This window comes from Colias croceus, chromosome 27 (assembly GCF_905220415.1).
Source record: "Colias croceus chromosome 27, ilColCroc2.1".
In the NCBI taxonomy this organism is placed as follows: Eukaryota; Metazoa; Arthropoda; class Insecta; order Lepidoptera; family Pieridae; genus Colias; species Colias croceus.
Window position 1 is genome coordinate 5,209,142 of NC_059563.1, and position 25,615 is coordinate 5,234,756.

Below are 25,615 nucleotides of genomic sequence, written 5' to 3' on the forward strand. Positions count from 1 at the left end.
AATATAAGTAAATATATTCTCGATATAAAAGTGGACTGTATTTAGATCAACGTGGTGTTAGCAAAGAGGGGAAAGACGGGAACACACGGCACATACCTCGTCGGAGGGAGTAGCGTCCAGAACACACGCCGCGCCACGCGGTCAGGGTCCTCCAGCTCGGGCAAGAACGGGTCCAGTCCAACACTCCACACAAACACACACGCGGCGGTGAGCGCGACCAAGGGCCGGGGCACGGGATGCCCCGGGGGTGTTACAAAAGCACAATGCCTGATGATCTAGAGAGCCTCGTGGAAGCTCTCCGGCGGTGAGTCCCGATCCTCGCGAAAGATCGGAGAGAACGGGAACACACGGCACATACCTCGTCGGAGGGAGTAGCGTCCAGAACACACGCCGCGCCACGCGGTCAGGGTCCTCCAGCTCGCGGCGGGCAAGAACGGGTCCAGTCCAACACTCCACACAAACACACACGCGGCGGTGAGCGCGACCAAGGGCCGGGGCACGGGATACCCCGGTGGTGTTACAAAAGCACAATGCCTGATGATCTAGAGAGCCTCGTGGAAGCTCTCCGGCGGTGAGTCCCGATCCTCGCTAAAGATCGGAGAGAACTGCTGGCTGTCGTTCGTGACATAGGTAGGTCACGTGACGAGCGCTAAATAGCGCGCGATGATTGGTTGTGCTCGTATGTAGGGAAGGATGAAGGAATACACCACAAATAATAAACATTTAATTTCTACATTTACTATTTTAATTATATTGGCGTTACCACTGTTGATCAATATTATTGTGATATTACGTAAGTTTATTATTTGTACGCCCTTTATGAGTACTGTAGGTATTAGTAAATATCTATTGCATATTATAGAGCAATTTTTAATGCTTGGATATTGGCTATGTATACAGTTGTTTATTAATTTAGCAATAAACAATGGAATATGTTAGGTATATTGTAATTCTTCATAGGTATACAAATATGTATATTAGAACTTGGGAGTATTTTTTTAATGTTTCATTCAAAAATATTAGCGAGCAATAATGATACTGGTAGTTTATATTATAAAACCGTAAGGATTTTATGTAACAAATTATATATTACAAGTTGTGCACTGCGGTTTTACCCGCAATATATATCCCCTAGTCTTAGTCGATTAATGTACATCTAACAGTGAAACAACTGTCCAGATCGGTCCCGTGGCTCCTGAGATTAGCGCTTTCAAGTAAACAAAAGAACTCTTCAGTTTTATAATATTATAGTATGAATAAAGTACTTACTTAAAAGTATAAAGAAAGATAATGATCCCCCGTGCATCGTATTCCCATCCCTCGTGTCTCGATAATGGCGACAAACGACTAAACGTCTCCTTTGTGTCTAATAGCCTACATTCATCTTTGGATTATACCCTTTTTTTTTTTTTTTTTTTTTTTTTCAAGTGGGGAAATCTTGCCTAAGATACCCACGGCTCCCGGGGAAGGAGCCGTGGGTTATGTCGGATTCCTACCGACCAAAACCCCACCGTGTACCAACGCGCTGCTTTAGACGGGATGCGGGTACACATTCGCAATCTTCCGCATGTCCCGCCCAGCAGTTGCCCGTTTCCAGGCTCTCCGCCACTTGCCTGTTTCCAGGCCCTCCACCAAATGCCCACCCCGGGGTGGCGCAAGCCGTACACGAGCTCACGCCACCCACTCGCCGATGATGGATTGTTCCCCGTTCCATCATCGGCGTTCCCCAAACCCTCGACCCCAGCACTGACCGGCCGAAGGACGCGCGCCGAAAGGCCCTCCGAAACGTGAGTCACGCGTCAAACGACCCTCCGGCGCACTTTTATAGAGGTTTCCCTCGCAGCCCCCACCTCACACCAGAGGTGGCGGCCCTCGGTCCGGCCCCACGGACCGGATTACGAGTTGGCAGACGGCTGTCTCAGGACAGCCGCTGCCCTACACCCACCTACAGGAGTCACCGCGTGTCACAATAGTGACGCGTCGGGATCCCGCCCCCTGTTTTGTTGGTAGTTAAACTACCAACAAAAAACAACGCGCGCGGCCTCTGGCCGCCATCCATCGCCGCAAAGCGCAGCTCCCTGCCAGTCGGTCGGAACGAGACCCAAACGAGCCCCGATCGACCTTCCAACCCCGTTTTGCCCAGCCAAATTACCAGGCCGCGACCACTAGCCGCCATCCCTCGCCGTACCACAACGGCACCTGAGCCAATCCTGGCCCCCCGGAGGATCCTAGCCAGCTAGCCAGCCATCCAGCCAGCCAGCCAGCCAGCCGGACAACCAGCCGGTGACAGCATGCCAGCCAGCCGCCGTCCAAAGCAGCCAGCCAGCCAACCGGTGGAGCAGCCGGTTTCAGCCAGCCTGCCAGCCGGCCCCCTAGCCAGCCAGCGAGGCAGCCGGTGTGACCAGCCGGTTCCAGCCAGCCCGGCCAGCCGGCCTTCAAGCCAGCCAGCCAGCTATATGGATCCCTGGCCGTCGAACCAATCGTGTCGTCAGACGACAGACCGGCCTTTCAGCCCCTCCGCGTCCAATTAGCTTCACTCAGAGTACACAAGGGCACTCCAAGCTACTGAGCCCCCCCGGCCACGACAAGGCTTGGAACTGATGGGGGGGTTGGATTATACCCTAGGTTAGGTTTCTAGTGGAAAATGTTACAGTTTAAAGTGTGTTTTTATATACTAGTTGTGCATGCAATTTCGACTTTCTATTCATAGTGTTGTGTTTACGTAAATGCAGTATTGTAGCTACATGTATGATTTTTTTTGTTATTCACAATATTGAACAAAATATTAAGCTTTATATAAATAATTTGCTTTTGCTAGAAAACGTAGCTCTATTTTTGCATGATTCCTTCGCATAATGGCGTGATGATAAATAGTTTATAGTTTATAATGTATATCTTTCTTAGGAATTGGGCTATCAAATGTTAATATAGTTAGTCAACCTGACTGTAAGTGCTGATTTACACAGGGTCAGTAGACAAGTCAGTCGCGGCGCCGAATTTCGGCGACTTTAAACTGTTTACATAGACTTCAAGCCTCTGTACTGACTTTTAATCTGTTTACACAGGGTTTTTTTTTCGGGTCAGCACTGATTTGCCTTGAATTTGTAGTCAGTTACTGACCCTGTGTAAATCAGCACTTACATAAGTGCAGCGAGTGATATCCGAATAGTAAAGAAAACAAACTTTCTCATTCATATTATGTTTTATGCTGACTCTTAAAAATTATGTAAGAGCTAATCGTATTAAATTGTTGACTACTGTTAATTACTATTTGCAATATTTTCTTGCAATTGTATTTTACAAACATTCCAATTTACAAATGTACTTTAGTTTTGATTAAAAAGGAATTAGGTAAGTATATAAGTTACTTTCACTCACATTTCATCTCTATATCCTCTTTAGAAATCATCAAGCGACTAGAGTTATAAATAACATACAAAACGTGTACCGAAAACAAAGTCACCCAGTTATAAAAACAGAACTTAGACTAAAAATAGGTTACCGCCAAGCGAAAAGTTGAAAGCGCTGTCTCGTAGTTAGGCACGCGAGTATAGCTTGTACCATAGTATATAGAGAAAAGTAGGCCAACTCCCGGCGTTTAGGAGCGCACGGTACCTAAACTCGTGAGGCGCAGGGTTGTCACTTGTCACGTTGATATTGTAAATAATTGTATAAATAAATACCGACCGCTCACAGCAATGGCGCGGCCCTGATGAGAACTGTCCATGAGAAGGAACCGAGCGGCGTTGTGTGCGTGCGTCAAGCTTGCATACGTACTTGAAGAGGGGTGTGGCCAAGCGCTCCTCGTACATACAAACGGCGCGATGTACCTTTGTTCGAAGATAACTTACTGGTTCTCTTTATACTATGCTTATTCTTTATAGTTAGACATTCAGATATGTAGGTCACCTAGACAGGCTGGATCGCGTGGGAACACGGCAAGATGGTTTTGAGGCGCGATTGGTTGTATATTGTATGCTAGATGTCCGCCCGCGTTGATTAAAACTTAACAAATAAGTTTATAATAATATATATTATAACAAATTAGATTCTTGGTATAGACTATAGAGCCACACTGTCACATCGGTGATAATGCAATGAAAATCGGTGCAGTAGTTTTAGACTTTAGTGTTTGTCGCAACCAGACAAACGTACTGATATGTTTTATAATATGTATGTAGTGATTATTGCAATTGCTATTTACCTCGATCGTTCGTTTTGGTTGAGTTGATTTTGCACTATATGTAATACTAGTGGTCCGCCCCGGCTTCGCCCGTGGTACGTATTTAGTATCCTATATCCTTCTCCTGGCTCTAAACTACCTCCCTGCCAATTTTCAGCTAAATCGGTTCAGCCGTTCTTGAGTTATAAGTGGAGTAACTAACACGACTTTCTTTTATATATATAGATTGTAATTTGCGATTGTGTTAATGGTATTGTAATCGTTTGTTGTAGTTGTTAATGTCATAATAATGAGTGAAGACATTAAATGTGTCATAGTAAAGTTCACCACAGTTTACATAAATATTATGTAATATCTGTGTCCCGCCGTTTTTCTTGCATTGCTTCGCTCTTATTCGTCTTGAGTGTGAAAATACATGTCTATAGTTAGTATTCCTCGATAGTTGCACTATCTAACAGTAAAATAATGGTTCTTGAGATTATGGCGTTCAAGCAAACAAACTCTTTATAATAATGTTTGTATTGACTTTACATTTTTTACAAGGTTGTTTTCAGTTTAAATACTATAAAACTTTGCTCGGTATTTGCCTTTGAACAATCGTTGTTAATACTAAATGAGATACGTAAGCACTAACTCCATCTAGATTCTAGACTAGAACGATTCGCGCTAGGTATTAAAACGACGTTTCGTCTAACGTGCCAATTAGCTGAGGGTCGACGGTAATGACTAGGAGGGAGTGTTAGTTTGGTATTGTGTGAAAGAAAATAACTATTTTAGAAATGCATATTATGTAGATGTAATTGTATGATATAGGTTAGTCATCTAACATTTAGATAAAGTAATGTTTGAAGTAAGTTATTACAAACATAAATATTCGAAAATATAATAGGTACGTACATCGTTAGAAGCACTTTTGAAAGTCACATTATTTATCCGTGCAATAAGTGAAGTCCCATGTCCCCTAGTGGGGTAAGGGGCAGATGCATTAAACATCTGTTTCACTGATCGATTTTCTTTAGGAACAAGTAGGTGATCAGTCTTCTGTGTCCTGCCAGACCGAGACATTTTTTTTTCTTCGTCTCCACCGGGAATCGAACCCAGGACTCCTCGGCGTCAACCACTGTACCAAGGAGGCAGTCACCGTGCAATAGGCATGTTGTATTTATTTATTTGGCGGAAAGCTAGTATCAATATAATTATCGAATTTCTACGGGGAGAGCCGTGGCAATGACTAGTTTATAAGAAAAGTATTGACTACGGGGCGTTTACCGTAGCTCTGTATTGCTAGTTGGTCACTAGGTTACTCACGATGCAGAATCGATTAGGTATTGAATTTCATCTGCAAACCAATCTACTTCTTGGAAGAAATAATTTAGAATACTGTTCCATGATATTCGTTTATTTATTGAGGTTTTACTGGTGGTCTAAGATCCGAACATAAGGCGAAATTCAACGGCGTGATAATAGAATGAGACCAATTTTATAATTAATTTAGTCTATTAAAAAATGTATTAAAATGGGTTGACTGGGAAAATCCTGGACAGAACATTTTTAATGAATTAAAAAAAAAACATTTTTTTTTTAATTAATTGCAGTATCAAGATAATACATTTTTTAATAGACTAAATTTATTATAAAATTGGTCTCATTCTATTATCACGCCGTTGAATTTCGCCTTATGTTCGGATCTTAGACCATGGTGTATGAAAATAATATTTTAGTTAACTTGATTTGTTTGATATTTATTATAATAATGGTCAGTCGTGTAGAAGAGCTTCACAACAAAGATTGGTTGATTGAATTAGCTATAAGTAAGTTATGTTTTTACAGCTTTAATTCCTTGAACCATTTATGTTAACAGTTTGCGTATAAATATTAGAATTAAAACGAAATTATCTCGATAATTAATTGAAATTATCTCACAAAATGTTAACACATTCCGACGATGCTGATTGACGATAGGCCATTAACGTTCCTCATTAGAAACAATATCCAACGCTTTAGAAATGTAAATGAAGGTAAAGCACATTATACTCAAAAGAAAAGGTTATTTCGAACAGCATTACGCGAAAAAAAAGGAACGTTTTTTTTCTCTCTTTTTATTGTTCTATGGAAGTTTGCAAGCTCTTAATTGAAGAGTGCGCTAACTGCCCCCCACCCCTCCCGGCATCTCCCCCCCTCTCGTTTGATACGCGAACGGGTCAATGATCCAGGGGGTAGGTTGCAATGGATGCGGCAGTTTGCAATTAGAGAAAGAAAATGCAGTATGATAACGTTTTTTTTGTTTGTGATGAGGTGTGATTGAACAGTTCGGTGTTATAGTTTTGAGGAATGAAGGACAAACTATTCGAGTCTATTGATAATTATTTTTTGTTGCAATTATGAGCTTTATAGCTGTATTGGTTTAAGAGGTAAATAAATGGGCAATTTTTTATTGCTATCAAAAGACACAGACTATTTTTAAAACAAAATTGTTTTAGCTTGTGTCAATCGGCTACCCAATTAAAACATTTATATTTTGTTGAAAGATTTATTTGTTGACGGTACACCTTAAAGTTAAACCGTCGTATTTCGCGACAACGGCTAATACACCGATACTGTAACCGCGTACCCTTTGTTCGAACACAATGTGGTATCAATATACCGCACGACGCGACCCACTCTGCAAGCTTCCCACCGCGCGGCGGATATCCGGATAATTACGTATCTCCGGTACCGTTCGCAACGAAAGTTTTGTTAGATTTTTTTTTGAAGTAAAACTTCTTTAGGCGCGTTGAGTGTAAAATTACAAGGTCGCGTCATGGCAATACCGTCACGTCATGGAGTAAGGCGACAGATACTTTGGTATCTTTGAATCTTACCAAAGAATTTTGTTTTTTTATTTATTTTAATAATGTATTGTTCGCGTGCACTTTTGTTGTTGATGGTAGAGTGTGATGAGATGTTTTATTAAATGGAAAAGATATATTATCATTAGGGTTTGATTGCTTTGCAAATTGCAATGTATAATTTGTATGTAGGTATGATGATATAATACAGCAAGAGTTGTAATATAGGTAAACGAGTAATAATTGCGGAAATGTTGTTAAATGCAGAAATAATTTTAATTTACTTTGGCCTTGCGAAAAGAGGTTACATTTTTTTCGTATAACGTAGGTACTAGGTAAGTGATGCAGGCGTGAGTCATATCTGCAGTAAAAACTAAATTATCGCGTTGTGTACAAAGATAACGTATTATTTAATGTGCCGGTAGTACAATAAAGGAATGCTCGTAAAAATGTTCCCAACGAAAATAAGGATTTAGGGGTGAAACATTGTAATTACCTGTCACTGTAAACTAGGAGGAACGCGTCCATATTTGTTTGGTTGAATGTAGATATTAGTAGACGTGCCTTTTAAAAAAAAATACAGAAATTGCTAAGCGGATTTCGGACGTAGAATTATTTTCGATTTTGTTAAGATAAATTAAATTGTAAACCAAGCCAGCGCAAAAATATAACACAAATAAGCTACAGCTGACGTAAAATTTCAACTCTACACCAACATTGTTAAAACAACATAATATCTTTACCTTAATAAGTTAATTAATTGTGTGTCAAGTGTGGCGTTACAAAATATATATTAAGAAAAAACAGCGCCAGTGGAATATTTTCACATAGATATTAATATTTTAACAAATAACTCGTAAGATAGCGATTAATATTGATATACACCTTGATTAATATCGCCAATCAACTAGAGATTATTTTAAACTTTATTGAAACACCGTTTAAAGTATAACGCCGTTTAATAACAGGAATGGTGAAGATTTTAATTATAGATAGCGTACCTTGTCTTTGATGAGCTGTTAGTAGCTTAAACGTGGTTTTACTAAGTAGTCTATTAAATTGTATGATGGTTTTATCTTAAAACGTTTTGAACGAAGGTTCTCATGGAGGCTTGATGTTAGGACTTAGGATGTTGGTTAAACTGGGTTTAATATGCAATTGGAAGGGTTTGTTGTTAACGATACATTTTAATTTTGTTTGAAAATATTAATCAGTTTTGAGCGCGGTTCTATAATTTGCCTGTGTACGTTTTATTTTAATTGTCAATTTATATTAATATATTTTTTTTTCTTTACAGGTAAGTCACCGAGAAAAGTGCACGTATTTCTAACATGGATAAAGGTTGGAGTATGAAATATACATTAATATAAGATTATGGCCAGGTTTGTACCTATTTATAGATTAGTGAGTATTTTTTGTGTTATATTTATGTGTTATATAACATTTGATACAATATAATTTTAATTTTATCTGCCCTACATTTTAGAAGTATAAGTATATTAAATTATTAATACTTCGAACGCAAATAAGTATTATTTTCATAATATTCAGCCTATAACACGATTCGTGAGATAAATGCATATGAAATCTTGAAGTGATTGGATTTTTTATCGATTAATTCAAATCTCAAACCGGTCATTCTAGCTATTTTTAAATGCATGTCTTATATTGTAGATTTATATTCAATATCTTTTCGAATCGTAAAAAACCAAAGTACAACATTCTCTCATGAATTTGCCAAATCGTCTTTTTCAACTCTTCAATCAACCGGTAAAAAACTAACGGACGCTGTACCATTATATAGAATAATAATAATAATATGATCATTAACAAGGAAAGAACGATGCACGTACTAAACGAGCTAAGTTTAATCTCTCGACGGTCGTTAGATTTCGCTAATCTCCTTGGTGTCATCGTGCCCTGGTACCTAGTGAAGCTAGTTAGATACATAACGTTAGTGTTGTATGGTTTTGAATGATGTGCGGATGTGATGATGATGATGATGTAGGTGATGTCTTTAGGTGAAGGATAGAAGAGGGGTGGTGATGAATTTATAAGATGGCACGATTTTATGCTATCACAAACAAACTAAGGGCCTCCTAATAGCAAACAATGTAGAAACTTTGTTCAAATATTGTCGCTCCTCGAGCGAGAACACATCAACATGCTTTGTTGCTAGCTATCAACTCCGCAAATGTATGTTATATGGAGATTTACTTTATATACAATTACTTGATGATTATATTAAGCATATTTACAAAGGATAGCTATATAGTAAATAGTTGTTAAGCTGGGTGTTATGTAGCGGTTGGTGATCCTTACAGAAGTTTGATATCGTTATGTAGTTACCAAAGTTCGCACATGTGAGACATTGTAGGTAGGATTACAAAGGAAATATGTATAACTTGCTCATATTATGTTGCTTGAGATACTTGAGAGATATGTTCTTGCCTATTTTGAGGTTATAATTCGCATAGAGCTAAAACTTATTTAAGGTGAAATGAGACCCAAAACAGACGTTTCGAGCTCACGGAGAATTAATTTTTTTCTTCCAAAACTACCAATTTGATTTTTTTTATTTATGGATTTATTTAATTAAAGAGTTTGTCTAGTGACGTGCGGGAACCGAAACACGATTGAAAGAATTTGCCTCGATAAAAAAACGTTGTGAAGTTTCCTAAAAATTAAACGGTCAATCAATTTCATTTGGACAATAGTAAAGTAATATCAATGAAACTTTATCCACATCCACCTCCATTCAATTCTTGAGAGACGTGCGGGATTAGATTTTACATTTAATACATCAGTAATTTTAAAAAAATATATTTATAAATTATTAGCACAAAATTGCGCGTAGGCCGGTCGCTTCAGCCGTTCTGCCTCCTGTTAGTCGACGCTAACGCGTCTTAGAGAGCAGTCCTGTACAACTTTTTCGCGCGGTGCCGTTGTCTACTCGCATACGTGATTTAGTGTTAGTGATACTAAAGTTTTTCATAAACATGGTGAATTTTGGTGGCCAAAACATTGATGGTGAGAACATTAGGAAGAAAATGTTGCGAAGGCAGGTGAAAAAACTACAGTTATTGAACCCAAATAGGTAATTTTGATGTTTATCATGCTTATTTATATTTATTATGTCTTTAGGCCGCTACAAGTCCAAAGATTTCAACTTCCAATATATTGATTAGGTACTAGGTATATTTACAAGTCTAATTTGAGAAACGCATAAATCAAAATTTGAAAGTTATTTTTACTTGTAATAATTAGTAATAAATATTATTTTAATTTTTTGGAGTAATATGTTTACTAAGTCTGAATTGAGCAACGCACAAATCAAGATTTTATAATTTTATGCACTCCGTCTTTATTTTTATTTATAATTTTATTTATTATTGGTATAGATAAGTAATGTTTTAGTTATTTTTTGAGATTTCATCTTCCAATAAATATTACTGATTTGTGTATGTATGTTTATTTCTAACAGCGAAGCGCGACGAGCAAGAGACATATTTATTTACGGAATAAGGTGAAGAAGAAAAAATGAAAGTCGTATCAAGAAGATAAACATTGGAACAATAAAATAGTACCAAAACCAGCATTCGAAAATATCTGTTATGTTATGTTATATTATATAATATATCAAATGTCAAAATTCTATCTTATTATATATCATATATATCTGATATTAAATATATCAAAATGTCGGATATATTTATTAAAAAAAATCAAATTTGTAAATAATATTTTTTTGTTATTGATTTTTTCAATAAATATGAGGTAAAAATGTACTTTAAGGGCCGTTGAGTTGGGCAACCAAAATTTTCTTGGAGAAAGGTCTATGCCTAAGTAACTTACCCGTAAAATCTTAACCTGCGGATATTTATAGCTTTTTAGAAATTAATTATTAAAGTTTAATAATTTTTCATACACTTTCGAGTAACCATCTTGACATTTGTTTTTTTTTTTGTTGCGTTTCGTTACCTACGTACGTACGTTTTAACCTACGTAGTTTTTTTTGTTTGAGTGGGAATCGCCCTAAAGTCGCTTCTGGCACTCGCAGGCCGCTACCGCGGCACGCTCGCTTCGCTCGCTCGGCTCGTGCGGCAGTTCAAGAGTTAACTTAACACGCTCGTCGCTTCGCTCCTCGCTACCTATTTGAATACTAAAAGTAAAAGTTAATCGATTTTAAAAACTGAAGCAAGTGAGCTATAAAAATAACTATAAAATTGTTATAAAAACAATTTTATTTTGGCTAAAAACATTGAATAACATGTAAATTAATTAAATAAAAATTCATGGGTATAAGAGTTGTATTTGCAAAAACGAAACGCAACAAAAAAAAACAAATGTCAAGATGGTTGCTCGAAATTGTATGAAAAATTATGAAAATTTAATAATTAATTTCTAAAAAACTATAAATCTCCGCAGGTTAAGATTTTACGGGTCAGTTACTTAGGCATAGACCTTCGCCCAAAAAAATTTTGGTTGACCAACTCGACGGCACTTAAAGTACATTTTAGCCAAATATGATATTATATTTTATGTAAAAAAAACCAAACGTAAATAGCGTCTATTATGTACTTTTATTATCATATTGTACGTAAAGTCCCCACGACGAAAAACTGTAAATTTTGTTTACAAAGATTTTCAAATAACTTACATAGGTAGCGACAATTCTAACAATAACAAATCATTTCATCATAAAATAAATTAGTCGCAAGCTCACTTTTTGTAACCAGACTTGTACCAATAAAAAATCGACCTTCGTGCAAAGGAACAAAGGTCGTTTTTCTAGTCCGATGGGTCCGGCAACGAAAAGACGTTGCCGGATCGCTTTACTCGGCTTCAACCGCGCGAATATAAGAATTTAAGTAAAGTTCATTGAACCTCCGTTAGTTCCGTATGTTTCCGTCATCTATTCAGTTGTGTGGCATGGCGAGGGGATTTTCGTGAAGCGTCCCGCGCGCTCTTATGCTCCACCCAAGGGGCGTAGCCCAAAAGGTGCACAAACACGATTGTATTTCGTCTTAAGATTCTTAATGTTAAACTGTATATAGGTATTAGGTAGCTATATTTATGTAGTAAAGCTTTTTCTTGGTGTGTTTTAATAAGATCGAGGCTGGTTGGTTTCATAATTCATTGTGTATTTTCTAGTTTATCTTACAAAATACTTTTATCAGGACCGTGCGTGTATCTTGTTATTTCCTTGCGATTAAATCGTTAAACAACAAGCGGACCCGCGTCGACTTGTTACACGCGGTCGCATGAAATTCATAACGGTTGAGTTTTTTTCACGCCCTACCTATAGGATGTTTCTTGGTCCAGTGGTCAGGGTGCTTTTTATAGCACCCTGTAGATGTGTACACCTACAGGCCAGTCGGCCGTCGGTGTTCGATACATCGAGACATTGTGATGTACTTTCGATTTTGAAAATCGATTGTTTATACGTAGCTTTGGAAGCTATATGTGGATTCGGTTCGGTTCTTTGGTGATTTTGTGAATTGGAAAACGTATGAGATATATTGATTATGCGCTAGTAGAATATAATCAGGTTTTATGTAATGTAGGCTTGAATTATACATAAATAAAATTTAATTATCTTTTACACAGTAACCAGGGAAAATTGTTATTTTAATCAATTACGTTCGAAAAATTAATTAATTGCTTTAGTCCCATTCCCATTTTAGGCTGCGAAATGTATAGTGGATAATTTAAATGCGAAAGTTAAAATTTAAATAATATGTACATTGTTAAAAAAAAGGACAAAGCAATTTTCCCCAAGTTAATATTTTCTTAAAACATCAAACCCTTTAAATATTGCATCAAATTTTAATAAGCGAAGCAATTTGTTATCATAAAAAATTTGTTATTTCTATTGTAATATCGTAAAATCATGACGCAAAGGCTTTGTACCGCTCCCAGTGACCTAAAGAAGAGTGATATAGAATCTATACATCCCACCAAAAACATTTTCATGTAAAATGTTGCCAAGACGAGCCCATATGACTCGCACTGTCAAAAAGTTATCAGATCTCATGTAGAGACAAGCTTCTAACACTACACGCCCTAACTCTACAAGGCCTAACTTCACAAACTCTACACCTTAGTCAAAATATGTGGCTTGGCCATTTCGCTACATTCACATCGGCGCAAGGTGAAAAATTAATTAATTCACTGTTCATACAATAGTTCTTGTAGTAACGAACGGCCAAGCCACATATTTTGACTAAGGAATAGAGTTTGTGAAGTTAGGCCTTGTAGAGTTAGGGCGTGTAGTGTTAGAAGCTTGTCTCTACATGAGATCTGATAACTTTTTGACAGTGCGAGTCATATGGGCTCGTCTTGGCAACATTTTACATGAAAATGTTTTTGGTGGGATTTCATTTCTTTTTGTAAGTTGTTTGTAACAAAATTTTATAAGTCGATTAAATTTTTTTTTTTAACAAGGAGTACCTATGCATATATATATCTAGGGGAACCAAGTTTTAGATAATTAGATTAGACCTCTAGCGTCATCAAAATTTAATTTAAAATTACAGGTCTCATACAAACTCCCATCCCCTAGTTTAAGGGGTTGGGGGATGAAAGTTACAAGTTTTATAATTTTTTTGTTGTTTGTGTGCTAATACTAGCTTACATACAAAATTTCAGCTTTCTAGGACATTAGGAAATACCTTAAGAATTTTGATGATCATCAGTGAGTCAGTGACGAAATTAGCGTTTTTTAGATATAAATAAAATCTGAAGTATAAAAGCTAATGTAATTAAAACTTAATATTTTCAATAAGTCCGCTATTGGCAATATATCCCGAAAATTTTGTTGATCTAGCATAATCCAAACCCAAGTTATGAGGGTTCAAAAAAACGTCGAAGCGCTTCGAGAAAAGGTAGGTAGTGCCCGTGCGCTTCGCTTGTTCGCTTGGCTCGTCTTGGCGGGGGCACTACCGTGCCCCCAGATATAATAAATCTGTAGAAGGGTCAATTCTGTACATTGAAAATATTGAAAAAATAAATAGCAGGGGGTGTTACTGGATCGATACCAAACCCAAATATGTGATTAAAAAATTTTTTGTCTGTCTGTCTGTATGTATGTGAAGGCATCAAGTGAAAACTAACGGTTCGATTTCGATGAAACTTGGTATAATTGTACCCTATTATCCTGGGCATAAAATAGGATACTTTTTATCCCGGAAAAATACGTAGAAAAAAAATCTTAATTTTTCTTAATTTTTCGCGCGGACGGAGTCGCGGGTGGAAGCTAGTATTAAAATAATTAAATAATTGAGAGGTTAATGAACGTATACAAAAAAAAGTCTTTGTTATGTTTCCTCGAAGCGATTGTGTCGAAATTTTAATGTTATAGTCGAGCCAATTTAATAGGCAACATTTGACGTCTATCAATTTTATCTTCGAAGAGAGGTAACCTGCTTAAAAACATCGATTAAAGTGTATTAATCGATACGGATTTGAAACATTTGTCAATCGAATTTATTAATTTATGATGATTTTTATTCACAAGTAATCAATGCATTCGATTCTAGATGTCAGATTTCGATTTTTAGAGTAACGTCTCTAGTATTTAAAAAGAAAAAAGGTTTATTGACACAAAATTGTAGCGACGTCAGTTCTTCAATTCAGAAATTGTTTATTATGTTTAGGATGGTTTATCAGTAAAATGAAATCTTAAAATTACTTGTATCGGTCATTATTATTATAAATATGTAATCGTAATTGAAAAAAGTTAAGCAAATGTGCAGTTCTAACAAAACGAAATATCATGTTATTCTATGTCGTCGTTACTAGGTTACGTTGTTGAATTTTGTTGAACTGTCAAATGTTGCCTATTAAAATGGCTCTACTATAATTGTATGTATTGCTTTATATGTCTGTATGTAGTATGTGAGTTTTAATTTTATGTAAAAAGCAAGGAACCTAACTGGTATACCTAAAGTTGGAAATTTTGAAAAAACTTCATTTTGGCGGCAAGAGATGAAACATGTGCCAATCGATAGTACATCAAAATACAAATAGGAAATACTCTTTGTTAAAATGTCGTAATTGATACGGTTTCGGAATAAATAAGGGTTAAAAAAAAATTTTTTTTTTTTCAGTTTTTTGAATTATTTGTTACTTCTTACACTTAAAGGTTAAAACAAAGCATATAAAACTTCTAATTTGTAAAAAAAGGGTTTTAAAATGTTGCATTACTATCTAAACCAAAGTAATAAACCAACTTTGGGCTAGGGATACGCACGTGCGGTGCGTCACTTATCGACAACCGTTATCGATATGGTTAGTTACGATGAAGATTAGTTTAGTTTCAGTTTCGGATGCAAATAAATTATTGAGTATTGAGTATTGGAGTAAATAAGTTTTTTTTTTTACTTTTTAATGTTTCTTACTTAAATGTTAAGGTAAACATTATAAAACTTTGTAATAAAAGGTTTTTAAAAATGCTACATTACCATCAAAAGCAAAGTATCTATTGCGCTCTCTGTCGCACTTACGCCAACGTATACTATTCTTCATCCTTCTAAGAATCGATAACGGTTGTCGATAAGTGACGCACCGCACGTGCGTATCCCTAGCCCAAAGTTGGTTTATTACTTTCGTTTTGATAGTAATACAACATTTTGAAACCCTTTTATTACAAATTAGAAGTTGTATATGCTTTGTCTTAACGTTTAAGTGTAAGAAGTAACAAATAATTCAAAAAACTAAAAAAAAAAAAATTTTTTTAAACTCTTATTTATTCCGAAACCGTATCAATTACGACATTTTACCAAAGAGTATTTCCTATTTGTATTTTGATGTAGGGGAGAGGTGCCATGAATGGGACAAAATTATATAGGTGTATATTTTGGGGAATATATGTGAGATAAAGAAAAAACTTTCATCTAGGCTTCAAATATATTTATTTATCTTTAAAAAAAAATAACTCTAATCATTTCTTCTGTGATCAATTCAGCATAATATTCAAATAAGAAAATGTTTGATTTTGTCCCCTTCATGACTGGGTGGTATTGAATGGGACAGTGCTAGTCATGAAAGGGACATGTACCAAATTCTTGATGATAAGTTACATAATACAACATAATTGTGATATAAAGTATCATGAAAGTAATCTTACAAAATAAATGAGATCAAAATTACTTTTTGAGTGGAGTTTAAGTAATATAGGTATTAATGACATAAGCTACAAAAAAAATTAAAGACGCCTTTTACTCCACAATTTTCATTTGCCCATTTCTGGCAAAGTTTACATTGGAACCAGTCTTCCTTACTAGTTGAAAATTTCTGTTTACAGACACAACATTTATGTCCTCCTGCGTATTTGAAATTTTTCTTAATTTTTGTAGTGTTTCATTATTGCAATCAGAAAAATCCTCACTGGAATCAAAATTCAAAATTGTGCGATCACTATCACTGGATGATTCAACGACTACCTTGGTCTTTTTCGTAGTTTTCTTCTGTAACCTTTTTTCTTGTTTTCTTTTTTATCTTTTTCATTTTCTTTTCTATTACTTCATTAACGGCTTCTTCAATTACTCTGGGGTCAACTCGTTCCTTCTTTTTTGGAGGCATCTTTATGTTAGGTGACCTTGCCTGCTTAATTATAACCAAAAACAAAATTAGCAATTTAAAGAAAAATCCACAACCATGCTTAGCATTAAGAATATAGCCACGAAAGGGACGTCCCTTTCAAGCCCAGTGGAACTGTCCCAAACAAGACTAACACACATTTTTAATTATAATCTTAAAATAAAAATTATTGTCATGCAATTAAATATAATTATAAACTCACCTTTTTTGTAATAAACCAACTATTCAGTTCGCGAAACAACCACTTTTAAAAACTTCAATAATTATTCAAAAAACAGAGCTGGAAAACATTATATAAATTACTTTGGGGCACAAAAATATTCAACGCTGTTTCGCCATTTTGTAACATTTGACAACTGAATGAAAGTTGCGTCAATATTCTCTATGGACTGATGTTGCCACAATGCAGAAATAAAAAACCGCCTATTTATTTCTAAACGAAAGTTATTGGATTTGTCCCATTCAAAACGTGTCCCTTTCATAGCACTTTCCCCCTACTATCGATTGGCACATGTTTCATCTCTTGCCGCCAAAATGACTTTTTTTTTATCGCAAATTGGTAGGTATACCAGGCTTCATACTAAAATGTCCCATGCTCTTTGAGGTGTGAGTCAAAAGACAAATTGAAGAAATCACGTTATTAAATTCGTTTTATTGGATTATTTAGGGGCGATTGGTCATTGATTTTTGTAAAAGTTTATATCAGTCATAACAAAAGAAAGGGAAATATTTAAGTTTTATGTTTTCAAAATTGTATTTACTTATGTAGTTTTAGGTGCATTCGCTAGTTCTGTTGTAAAATGTTAATCGAGTGAATCTAATCTACCTACTTAACATTTTTTTTTACTGCGGACAAAACGTGATGATATTTTTGGTCTAGATTTTTATTAAATGTAATTAATAATTAATATATAAGTTCGTCTCCTTCTTTTGTTTCTAATTATATGAGATAGCATAATCATCCGATTAACTTACACGTATTTGTGATAAACATTACACACACAAGTATATCATTTGTTTTATGTATATCTTTATACACACACACATGAATCGTCGTGACTGTGTGCGTAACAGCTGATGTGTAAAAAATGATGTTTTTTGTTCGATAATTACATTATTGTGTCACAAGTTAATGTTTAATGTGCAATCAGTAATTACAATATAGCCATAGTCTTTGACGCTTACATCTTAGTTATGTTTATGTAGGTATATAGATTATACATTGATTTGTATTGTCTTATATCATACTGGCTGTGCCCCGCGGTTTTATCCGCATTGCTCTGCTTCTATTGGTCTTAGCGTGATGATATACATATAGCATATAGCCTTCCTTGACAAATGGACTATCTTAACACTGAAATAATGTTTCAAATCGGACCAGTATTTCCTGAGTTTAGTGCGTGCAAGCAAACTGATTCTACAGCTTTATATATTAAAGTACAGATATATTTATATCAACTTTGGACACGTGTAAATCCATAATATTATTTGAAAGTTTTCGCACGTGAACGCGATAACGTACTTTGTGGAAATTCTAACTTCTTACTCTTCGAGTTAGGAGTTATTCAATGTAAGTAGTTGAAGTTTAGAAACCAATTTTGAAAGGAGGTAACGATGCTTTTCTTAAAGATACGGAAATATGTGTAATAATACACTTAATTCAGTAGTCTTTGTTTTCAAAATTAGGGTTTTATATCTTTCAAAATAAGAAAATATATAACTTAAAGTAAGACGAAGTAAGACGAAAGTACAAATGCAAAATATGTAGCAACTTAACTAAAGCTTAAAGTGAAATTGATAGTCTATATCCGATACATAAAAAAAAATAATTAGTAATTTTACAACAATCGTACTTACAAACGGCAAGGGAATTCGTTCTCGAGTTATCAATAATATAATATGTACAACATAATAATTGTGTGAATAATATAAATCAGTTTTATTGCGTGCTCCGTGCGGCCATCACGCAGCATGACCCGTGTTATAAGTTCACTGTGTTTCTGTTGTTTTGGCTTTATATAGGATAATTGTTTTTGTTATGTAATTGTCGATATACAGTGTGTGTGTGTGAGCGTGCTTGTGTATGTGTGTGTACTTGTGACGTAGGGATTGTTCATGTGTGTGTGTGGACGTGTGAGGTGAGGATGTGTGTTGTCCAAAAAACAATATGTATTTCCTTATTAACGTTGCTTATCTATATATATTTCGCGTTGTCACGGCATCACGTGTGAACGGCTGAACCGATTTCGATAAGTCTTTTTTTATAATATTCCTTGAAGTACGACGATGGTTCTTATGTAGAGAAAACGTAAATATGTGCCATGTAGAGATAAATAAACAAAATAGTAACTGTTGAAGTGTTGTTAATTGTTATACGGTTGAGGTTTGAGTATTCGATTGATTGTATAATATTAGAATTTTGATTTAATTTCTGAAAGGAGAGGAAATAATAACTAAGTTTTATACAAAGCTCGAGCTCCATGTTTTTATTTCGTCCGTGCAGTTTTTGTCCTTTCATTTGTAAATGGGTCAACTACAGCTACGTCCATTAGCACTGTCTGTTGCTATGCAGATTGAAATACTGTGCTAGATTTAAAAATTCTTCCGTTTAATTTGTGAACTAGCTGTTGCCCGCAGCTTCGCTTGCGTGGAAAAGATAAATTTTCATGGTATAAGTTTCCATCCCCTATTTTACCCCTTTAGGGGATGAATTTTCTAAAATCCTTTCTTAGGGGATGCCTACGTTATGACATCTACCTGCATGTCAAATTTCAGCCCGATACGTCCAGTGGTTTGGGCTGTGCGTTGATAGATCACTATATCAGTCACCTTTGAGTTTTATATATATAGATAGACTGCTCTAACTTAATTAGTAAAACAGTATATCAATATCCACTATAGGCCTCTGCAGGCATGAAAAATACAAATGTTCGCATTTATATTATTACTAAGATAAATGATGCGCAAATAATACCAGCTATATGCGATGTTCCAGTAATAAAAAAATAATTTTACATGTTATCAAAAGGACCTATTTTATATTATTTTGTATAAGTTATTAGTATAAGCTCAATTAAAATTTTTAAGTAATAATATCTATAGATTTTTGTCCACCTAAATATTTGTATCTGTGCAAGCAGAAACACGAAATTGCACTTAAGTTTCTAATCATAAAACGCAATATTAAGTAACACAACGCAACCAAAATAACGATCGAATCCGAAAGTAAATAAACTAGAAGTGAAGAATAAGAGCTAGTGCAGAAGTAGAAGTCGTAAGTCGCAAGTCGTAAGTCGCAAGATAAGCTCTATAAAATTCTACAAAAATATATCCTCAAGCAAAACGCACTTATAAAATAAGGTTAAAAAACAATTGTATCGGACACCAAACCAATTCCAAGTAAGGTATAGAGATTGTAGCTCGGAAGTCGCAAAGACACTAGTAAAGCTATATAAAAAGCTACAATAATAAATCCAGGACAGGACAGGACATTAATTGTACTCAACACTATCAAAGAGTGTATCGAACGCTTAATAATTTATAAGAACTCAATTAACTCCTAAGTAGAAAGTCACAAGTCGCACGTCGCAAAGTCGCAAATTAAAAGTCGCGAAGTCGCTAGTCAAGCTACTAAAATAAATCCCCAAACGATGCGCAACCGAGTGCTGCCGCTGCTCGCGCCGGTGTTCCTCTCGAAGCTGTGGCGACGCAGGCGCAGGGCGAAGGCGATAGAGAAGCTGCATGGGGTACGTTTGTGTTGGTGAAGCATATGTAATTAATATATTATGTTACATTTATAATGTTATGCGACATTCCTCGTCCTAGCACGTTTGTACGACCTCATCTCAAATGCAAAAATTTCGCTAAAAAAACAGGTGACAATAATATGCTGCAACTTTTTTCAAGTAGATACTTACTAATGGAATACGTAATCAATAAACATTTTGTATGCACGATGCAACTACATCGGATCTATCTCATACAGATACACAGTGACTATATATGATTTGATACAGACTGTCATATAACATATTTTATTTGTATGAAAATTAACTATATGTTAAAAGCTCGACCTAACCATATATCTATCCCTATACCATCGGGGCTATATATTATGGGTTGACTTACCTGCTTATAGTTATAAGTCTAAAAATCTATACATATAATAAATCTGTAGATGGGTCAATTCTGTACATTGAAAATATTGAAAAAATAAATACCAGGGGGTGTTACTGGATCGATACCAAGCCCAAATATGTGATTAACAAATTTTTTGTCTGTCTGTCTGTCTGTCTGTCTGTATGTTCAGGCATAACGTGAAAACTAACGGTTCGATTTCGATGAAACTTGGTATAATTATACCTTATTATCCTGGGCATAAAATAGGATCCTTTTTATCCCGGAAAAATACGTAGAAAAAAAAAATCTTAATTTTTCCGCGCGGACGGAGTCGCGGGTGGAAGCTAGTATGAAATAAAATCTCGGTAGTTATGTAAATAAATATAATGTCAAAATTATGTTTCACGAGCATAGTAGAATTCCGCATACATTCCACCTGTTTGTTACTCAAAGTGCATACATATTTTTCATATCATTTACGTCATAGATTTTATTTAATTACATACAATTTTCATCTTGTAACATCTGTATTATCTAGATTATCTTGGATCGAAATGTAGGACGCATTTACTCGATTCGAAGAGTCGGCACGGCCAGAGGCGCTATCGATCCAACTTGCTGGTGTCTTTTATTTTTGTTATAAGAGTGACCCGCATTTCATAGTAGTGGTCGGTAGGGATATAGTTTATTGATGTGTAGGTAAGTAGGTAGATAAGTTGAGGGAATGCATGCGTTTTTTTTTCATATAAATAATAAAAAATATACATATTTGGATACTTGTAAATATTCTGTATTCTCTTCTACAAATGTTTAATTGTTGTTATACATAGCATTTACCTATCATGTATACTATAGATATAGTTCAGGATACATCGCCCATTTTTGCAAGTGACTACTATCAAGCTGATTTTCCGTTTGTAGTTTTATTTTGATGAGACAACGAATAATTTCGTGTACGAAACTCTCGATCGTGGTAGCTAACAGAGATAACAAGGAAAAAATTTTTTGATTTGATGGTTCTCAAATATTTATTACGCAATTTGTAGGACAATATGTCTGTTGAATTATATAAACATTAACTAAGTGAAAACAAAAAAATCAGCTTGTTAGTAATCATTTATGATGAACTCGTTATCGATACACTTTGGAAAGGGGGACTCTTTGAACCAACCATAGATTTTGTAGGACAAATATTTTTTCGAATAATTTAGGTAATTATCTTGAGATTGAACAAAAAAAAAAAAAAATCAGTTAGTAATAAATATTTGAGAACCATCAAATCAAAAATTTTTATCCTTGTTATCTCTGTTAGCTACCACAATCGAGACTTTCGTACTCGAAATTATTGGGCGTCTCATCAAAATAAAGCTACAAACGGAAAATTAGCTTGATAGTAGTCACTTGCAAAAATGGGCGATGTATCCCTAACTAATAGCTGTACATTAAAATTGTTAAGTTGGTTTGAATACGGTTTAAAACTCGGAAAAGTTGTACATCGATGGAGGTTACATTTTAACAAGATGAGCAAGATTTTATCTAGTTTTTCTCATTTCTCATGACAAGGTACAGTTAGTATACTATCATTATGACACTTACTATTTACTAAATAGGTTTGAAGTCGGTACCATGCCTTAAACAAGCTGGACACTTATACATTTAACTATCTTCTACGTGTAAACGGTTCTTATTATTTAGATGTGCTCTACTTATAAATAGGTATATGTATATTCATTTATCAAGCTATACAATAGCTAAATTAATTATTTATGTTGACGTAGACACTGATTTAATGACCTTTTAATGTATAATTTATACTTTAAATTGAATATTGCACGTGTTTTAATATAAATAAACATTAAAATAGGTACTTAGATGATTTTTGCGTTGTTATACAAAATTGTTCGTATTGCAATTTAAACAGGTAACAATGACTATACTTCAATAACAAAGAATTTTGTATTTGACCTCGCTCTTTTAACTTAAAAGTGTTTTATATCAAAGTCGATTGTATTTCCAACATTTTTGCAAACTTACAAAAAAGGGGTCAAAGTCCACATTCAATCGTACATATTAGATTAGCAAATACTCTTAATATATAATAGAATGGATTGTAATAGAAAAGGGCTGTAATAGAAAACGTCTTCAATAAGTTACCCGGGGTCATTGACCCCGTGTATACCTGCGTAACGTGGAGCGTTGACCTCTCGACTCCCTAGATCTTATTAATGCCTTGTGTGTATGTTTGTATGCATGATTCGTTGTTTAGTGCACATATATTGTTTTTGGGAAGTATTATAGTGTTAGGTTGATAGTTGAGGAGTTATGACTTATGGTGTATGGATTAACACTTAGTAGGCTCCGACAATTATGGAGATATTATAGGTAATTTGTTTTGAGCAAACTTTTAGCTAAAAATTAAATTTTAAACAAGCACAACAACCATAGTATAGAAACGCATTACAGTAAATATATTACTGTTTACGGAAGTGTTATAGGCTGATGATACTACAATGTATCATTTAAATTGCTAACCGATTCAAAAAGCGTTTTATTCTTTTGATTTCAATCTTATAAGGCGGGTCCGCACATTATCCCTACGGCCCTACCACGCGTGATTCGACGTATTTCTGTAAAGTTGCATAATATAGAAAATATTTTTTTGAAAAATAAGGTCATAAAGAAGTTTCACTTCTTACGTGTGTACACTAGTGCACGCACACATTTTTTTTTTATTAGGTTTTATTATTTTTATTAACAAATATATAAGACAATGTTCTAAGTATATATTTTTGCAAATTTCAGAGCGCGTCCGAGACGTCGGCCGGCGCCGGCGGCGGCGCGTCGTCGGGATGCGGGTCGCGGGTCTCGTCGCGATCGCGGACCTCCGAAGAGCCGCACATTGGTAAGTACACATAGCATTTGTAGCATTCACTTATTTATAAACAGGTAGACTAATCACCCGCAACTTGGGCCGCGTAGTCAGAGGAAATTCCCGATCCCGTGGGATTTTCGGGATAAAAACAATCTTGGAGCGTCACTATTGTTTTTTACTGCATGTCAGAGGTACACAGCTTTCGTGAAAGACTTAAAAATGTATAAAATGCATTTTGTAGTGGTATAAATGAATTTCAGTGTTTACAAGAAAATTTAATTGATTATCCCGTACCGCGTATGAAGTTTGCGAGACAACATTTTCTTACCGATTTTCCCCTAGCTTTATTTTCACTTACTTATCAATTTTATACGCTTTCAGGCAAATACAAGCTGCTCAAGACGATAGGCAAAGGCAACTTCGCCAAAGTGAAACTGGCCAAGCACGTGCCGACCGGCAAGGAGGTGGCGATCAAGATTATAGATAAGACCCAACTCAACCCCGGCTCGTTGCAGAAGTTGTTTAGAGAGGTGGGTGGTGTTTATTTATTTAATGATATGAAAATATGATATAAAAAGTTTGTAAGACAAAAAGCTGATACGACTGTTATAATGCAATTTGATTGTGGCAAGTCTATTATGCACAGAGTACACAGAGTAATCTGAATATAAAGAAATGATATAGAAAATGACATAATATGTAAAGTCGCAATGTAAAATATACATTTGGGTATGGTTGTAGTTTAATTGTGGCTTCAAAACTATTTTATTTAGCTTGCTGCGTATCTTTAAACCTATTACCCAAAAACCAAAGGCACACATAATACATTTTAGCTGCCAAAACTGATAATACCTTAACTTTTAAGTTATGTGCTAACATATAACAGGTACATAATATGGCGTGGTAAAAGGGATAATCCAGAAATTAGTTATTAGAAATTTTTTATGTACAACCAATAGATAATCATATTTCTAAAAGATTCTAAACCGTTTATTGATTATTACGATATAATGAACAAAACTAATACACAATATTTTATAAATTCCAGGTTCGGATAATGAAAATGCTGGATCACCCAAATATAGTGAAACTCTTCCAAGTGATAGAAACGGAAAAGACGCTATATTTAGTGATGGAGTACGCTTCCGGCGGTGAGGTATGTATATTCATTTGACATGTAATTGTTTTTTGTTCGTTTAAACGTTTATTAACATTTACAATACACAATTAATTATTAGTGCTGATTTACACAGGGTCAGTAGACAAGTCAGTCGCGGCGCCGAATTTCGGCGTCTTTAACTGTTTACATAGACTTCAAGCCTCTGTACTGACTTCAATTCTGTTTACACAGGGTTTTTTTTCGGGTCAGCACTGATTTGCCTCGAATTTGTAGTCAGTTACTGACCCTGTGTAAATCAGCACTAATGTTTGTGTACTGACTTCGTTTGTTGGTAAATTATAAAAGCATGTGTCGTCATTTTTCTGGACACAATAAGTGAAAAAATTGTGTGACTACAAATTAATTTTATTGATTTAGAAATAAACTAACTGCTCCGCGCGGTTTCACCCCCGTGGCTCGACCCCTGTTGGTCGTAGCGCGATGATATATAGCCTATAGCCTTCCTGGATAAATGGGCTATCCAACACCGAAAGAATTTTTCAAATCGGACCAGTAGTTCCCGAGATTAGAACGTTCAAACAAACAAACAAACTCTTCAGCTTTATAATATTAGTATAGATTAACAAGTAGGATAAGGTTTGCTTTCAACTGGTCAATTAGGTTTCTAAAATAACAATTACAGTTAAATAGACATCAGAAATAGACAGTTAATAGTCTGTTTAGTGAGCATTCATATAATTTTCAAACGAAATTACCAGGTATTCGACTATCTAGTACTACACGGTCGTATGAAAGAGAAGGAAGCCCGAGCGAAGTTCAGACAGATCGTCTCAGCGGTACAGTACTGTCATCAAAAGCGGATCATACACAGGGATCTTAAGGTGAGTGCA

At 35.4% G+C, this 25,615-nt stretch overlaps 1 protein-coding gene across 20 annotated transcripts in view; it reads left to right on the plus strand.

The window, feature by feature from the left end:
• Nucleotides 1–25,615, plus strand: part of LOC123703764 (serine/threonine-protein kinase MARK2-like) — a 194,426-nt gene that overhangs the window by 135,853 nt on the left and 32,958 nt on the right. For 19 of the 20 annotated variants that reach the window (XM_045651911.1, XM_045651909.1, XM_045651906.1 and 16 more), the window contains 4 exons: nt 23,536–23,635; nt 23,987–24,135; nt 24,654–24,761; nt 25,484–25,606. In XM_045651911.1, the coding sequence (XP_045507867.1) occupies nt 23,536–23,635; nt 23,987–24,135; nt 24,654–24,761; nt 25,484–25,606 (480 nt within the window). Of the gene's footprint in view, nt 1–20,249; nt 20,361–23,535; nt 23,636–23,986; nt 24,136–24,653; nt 24,762–25,483; nt 25,607–25,615 lie in introns of those variants that run through there. The other variant, XM_045651912.1, reaches the window with a different exon arrangement.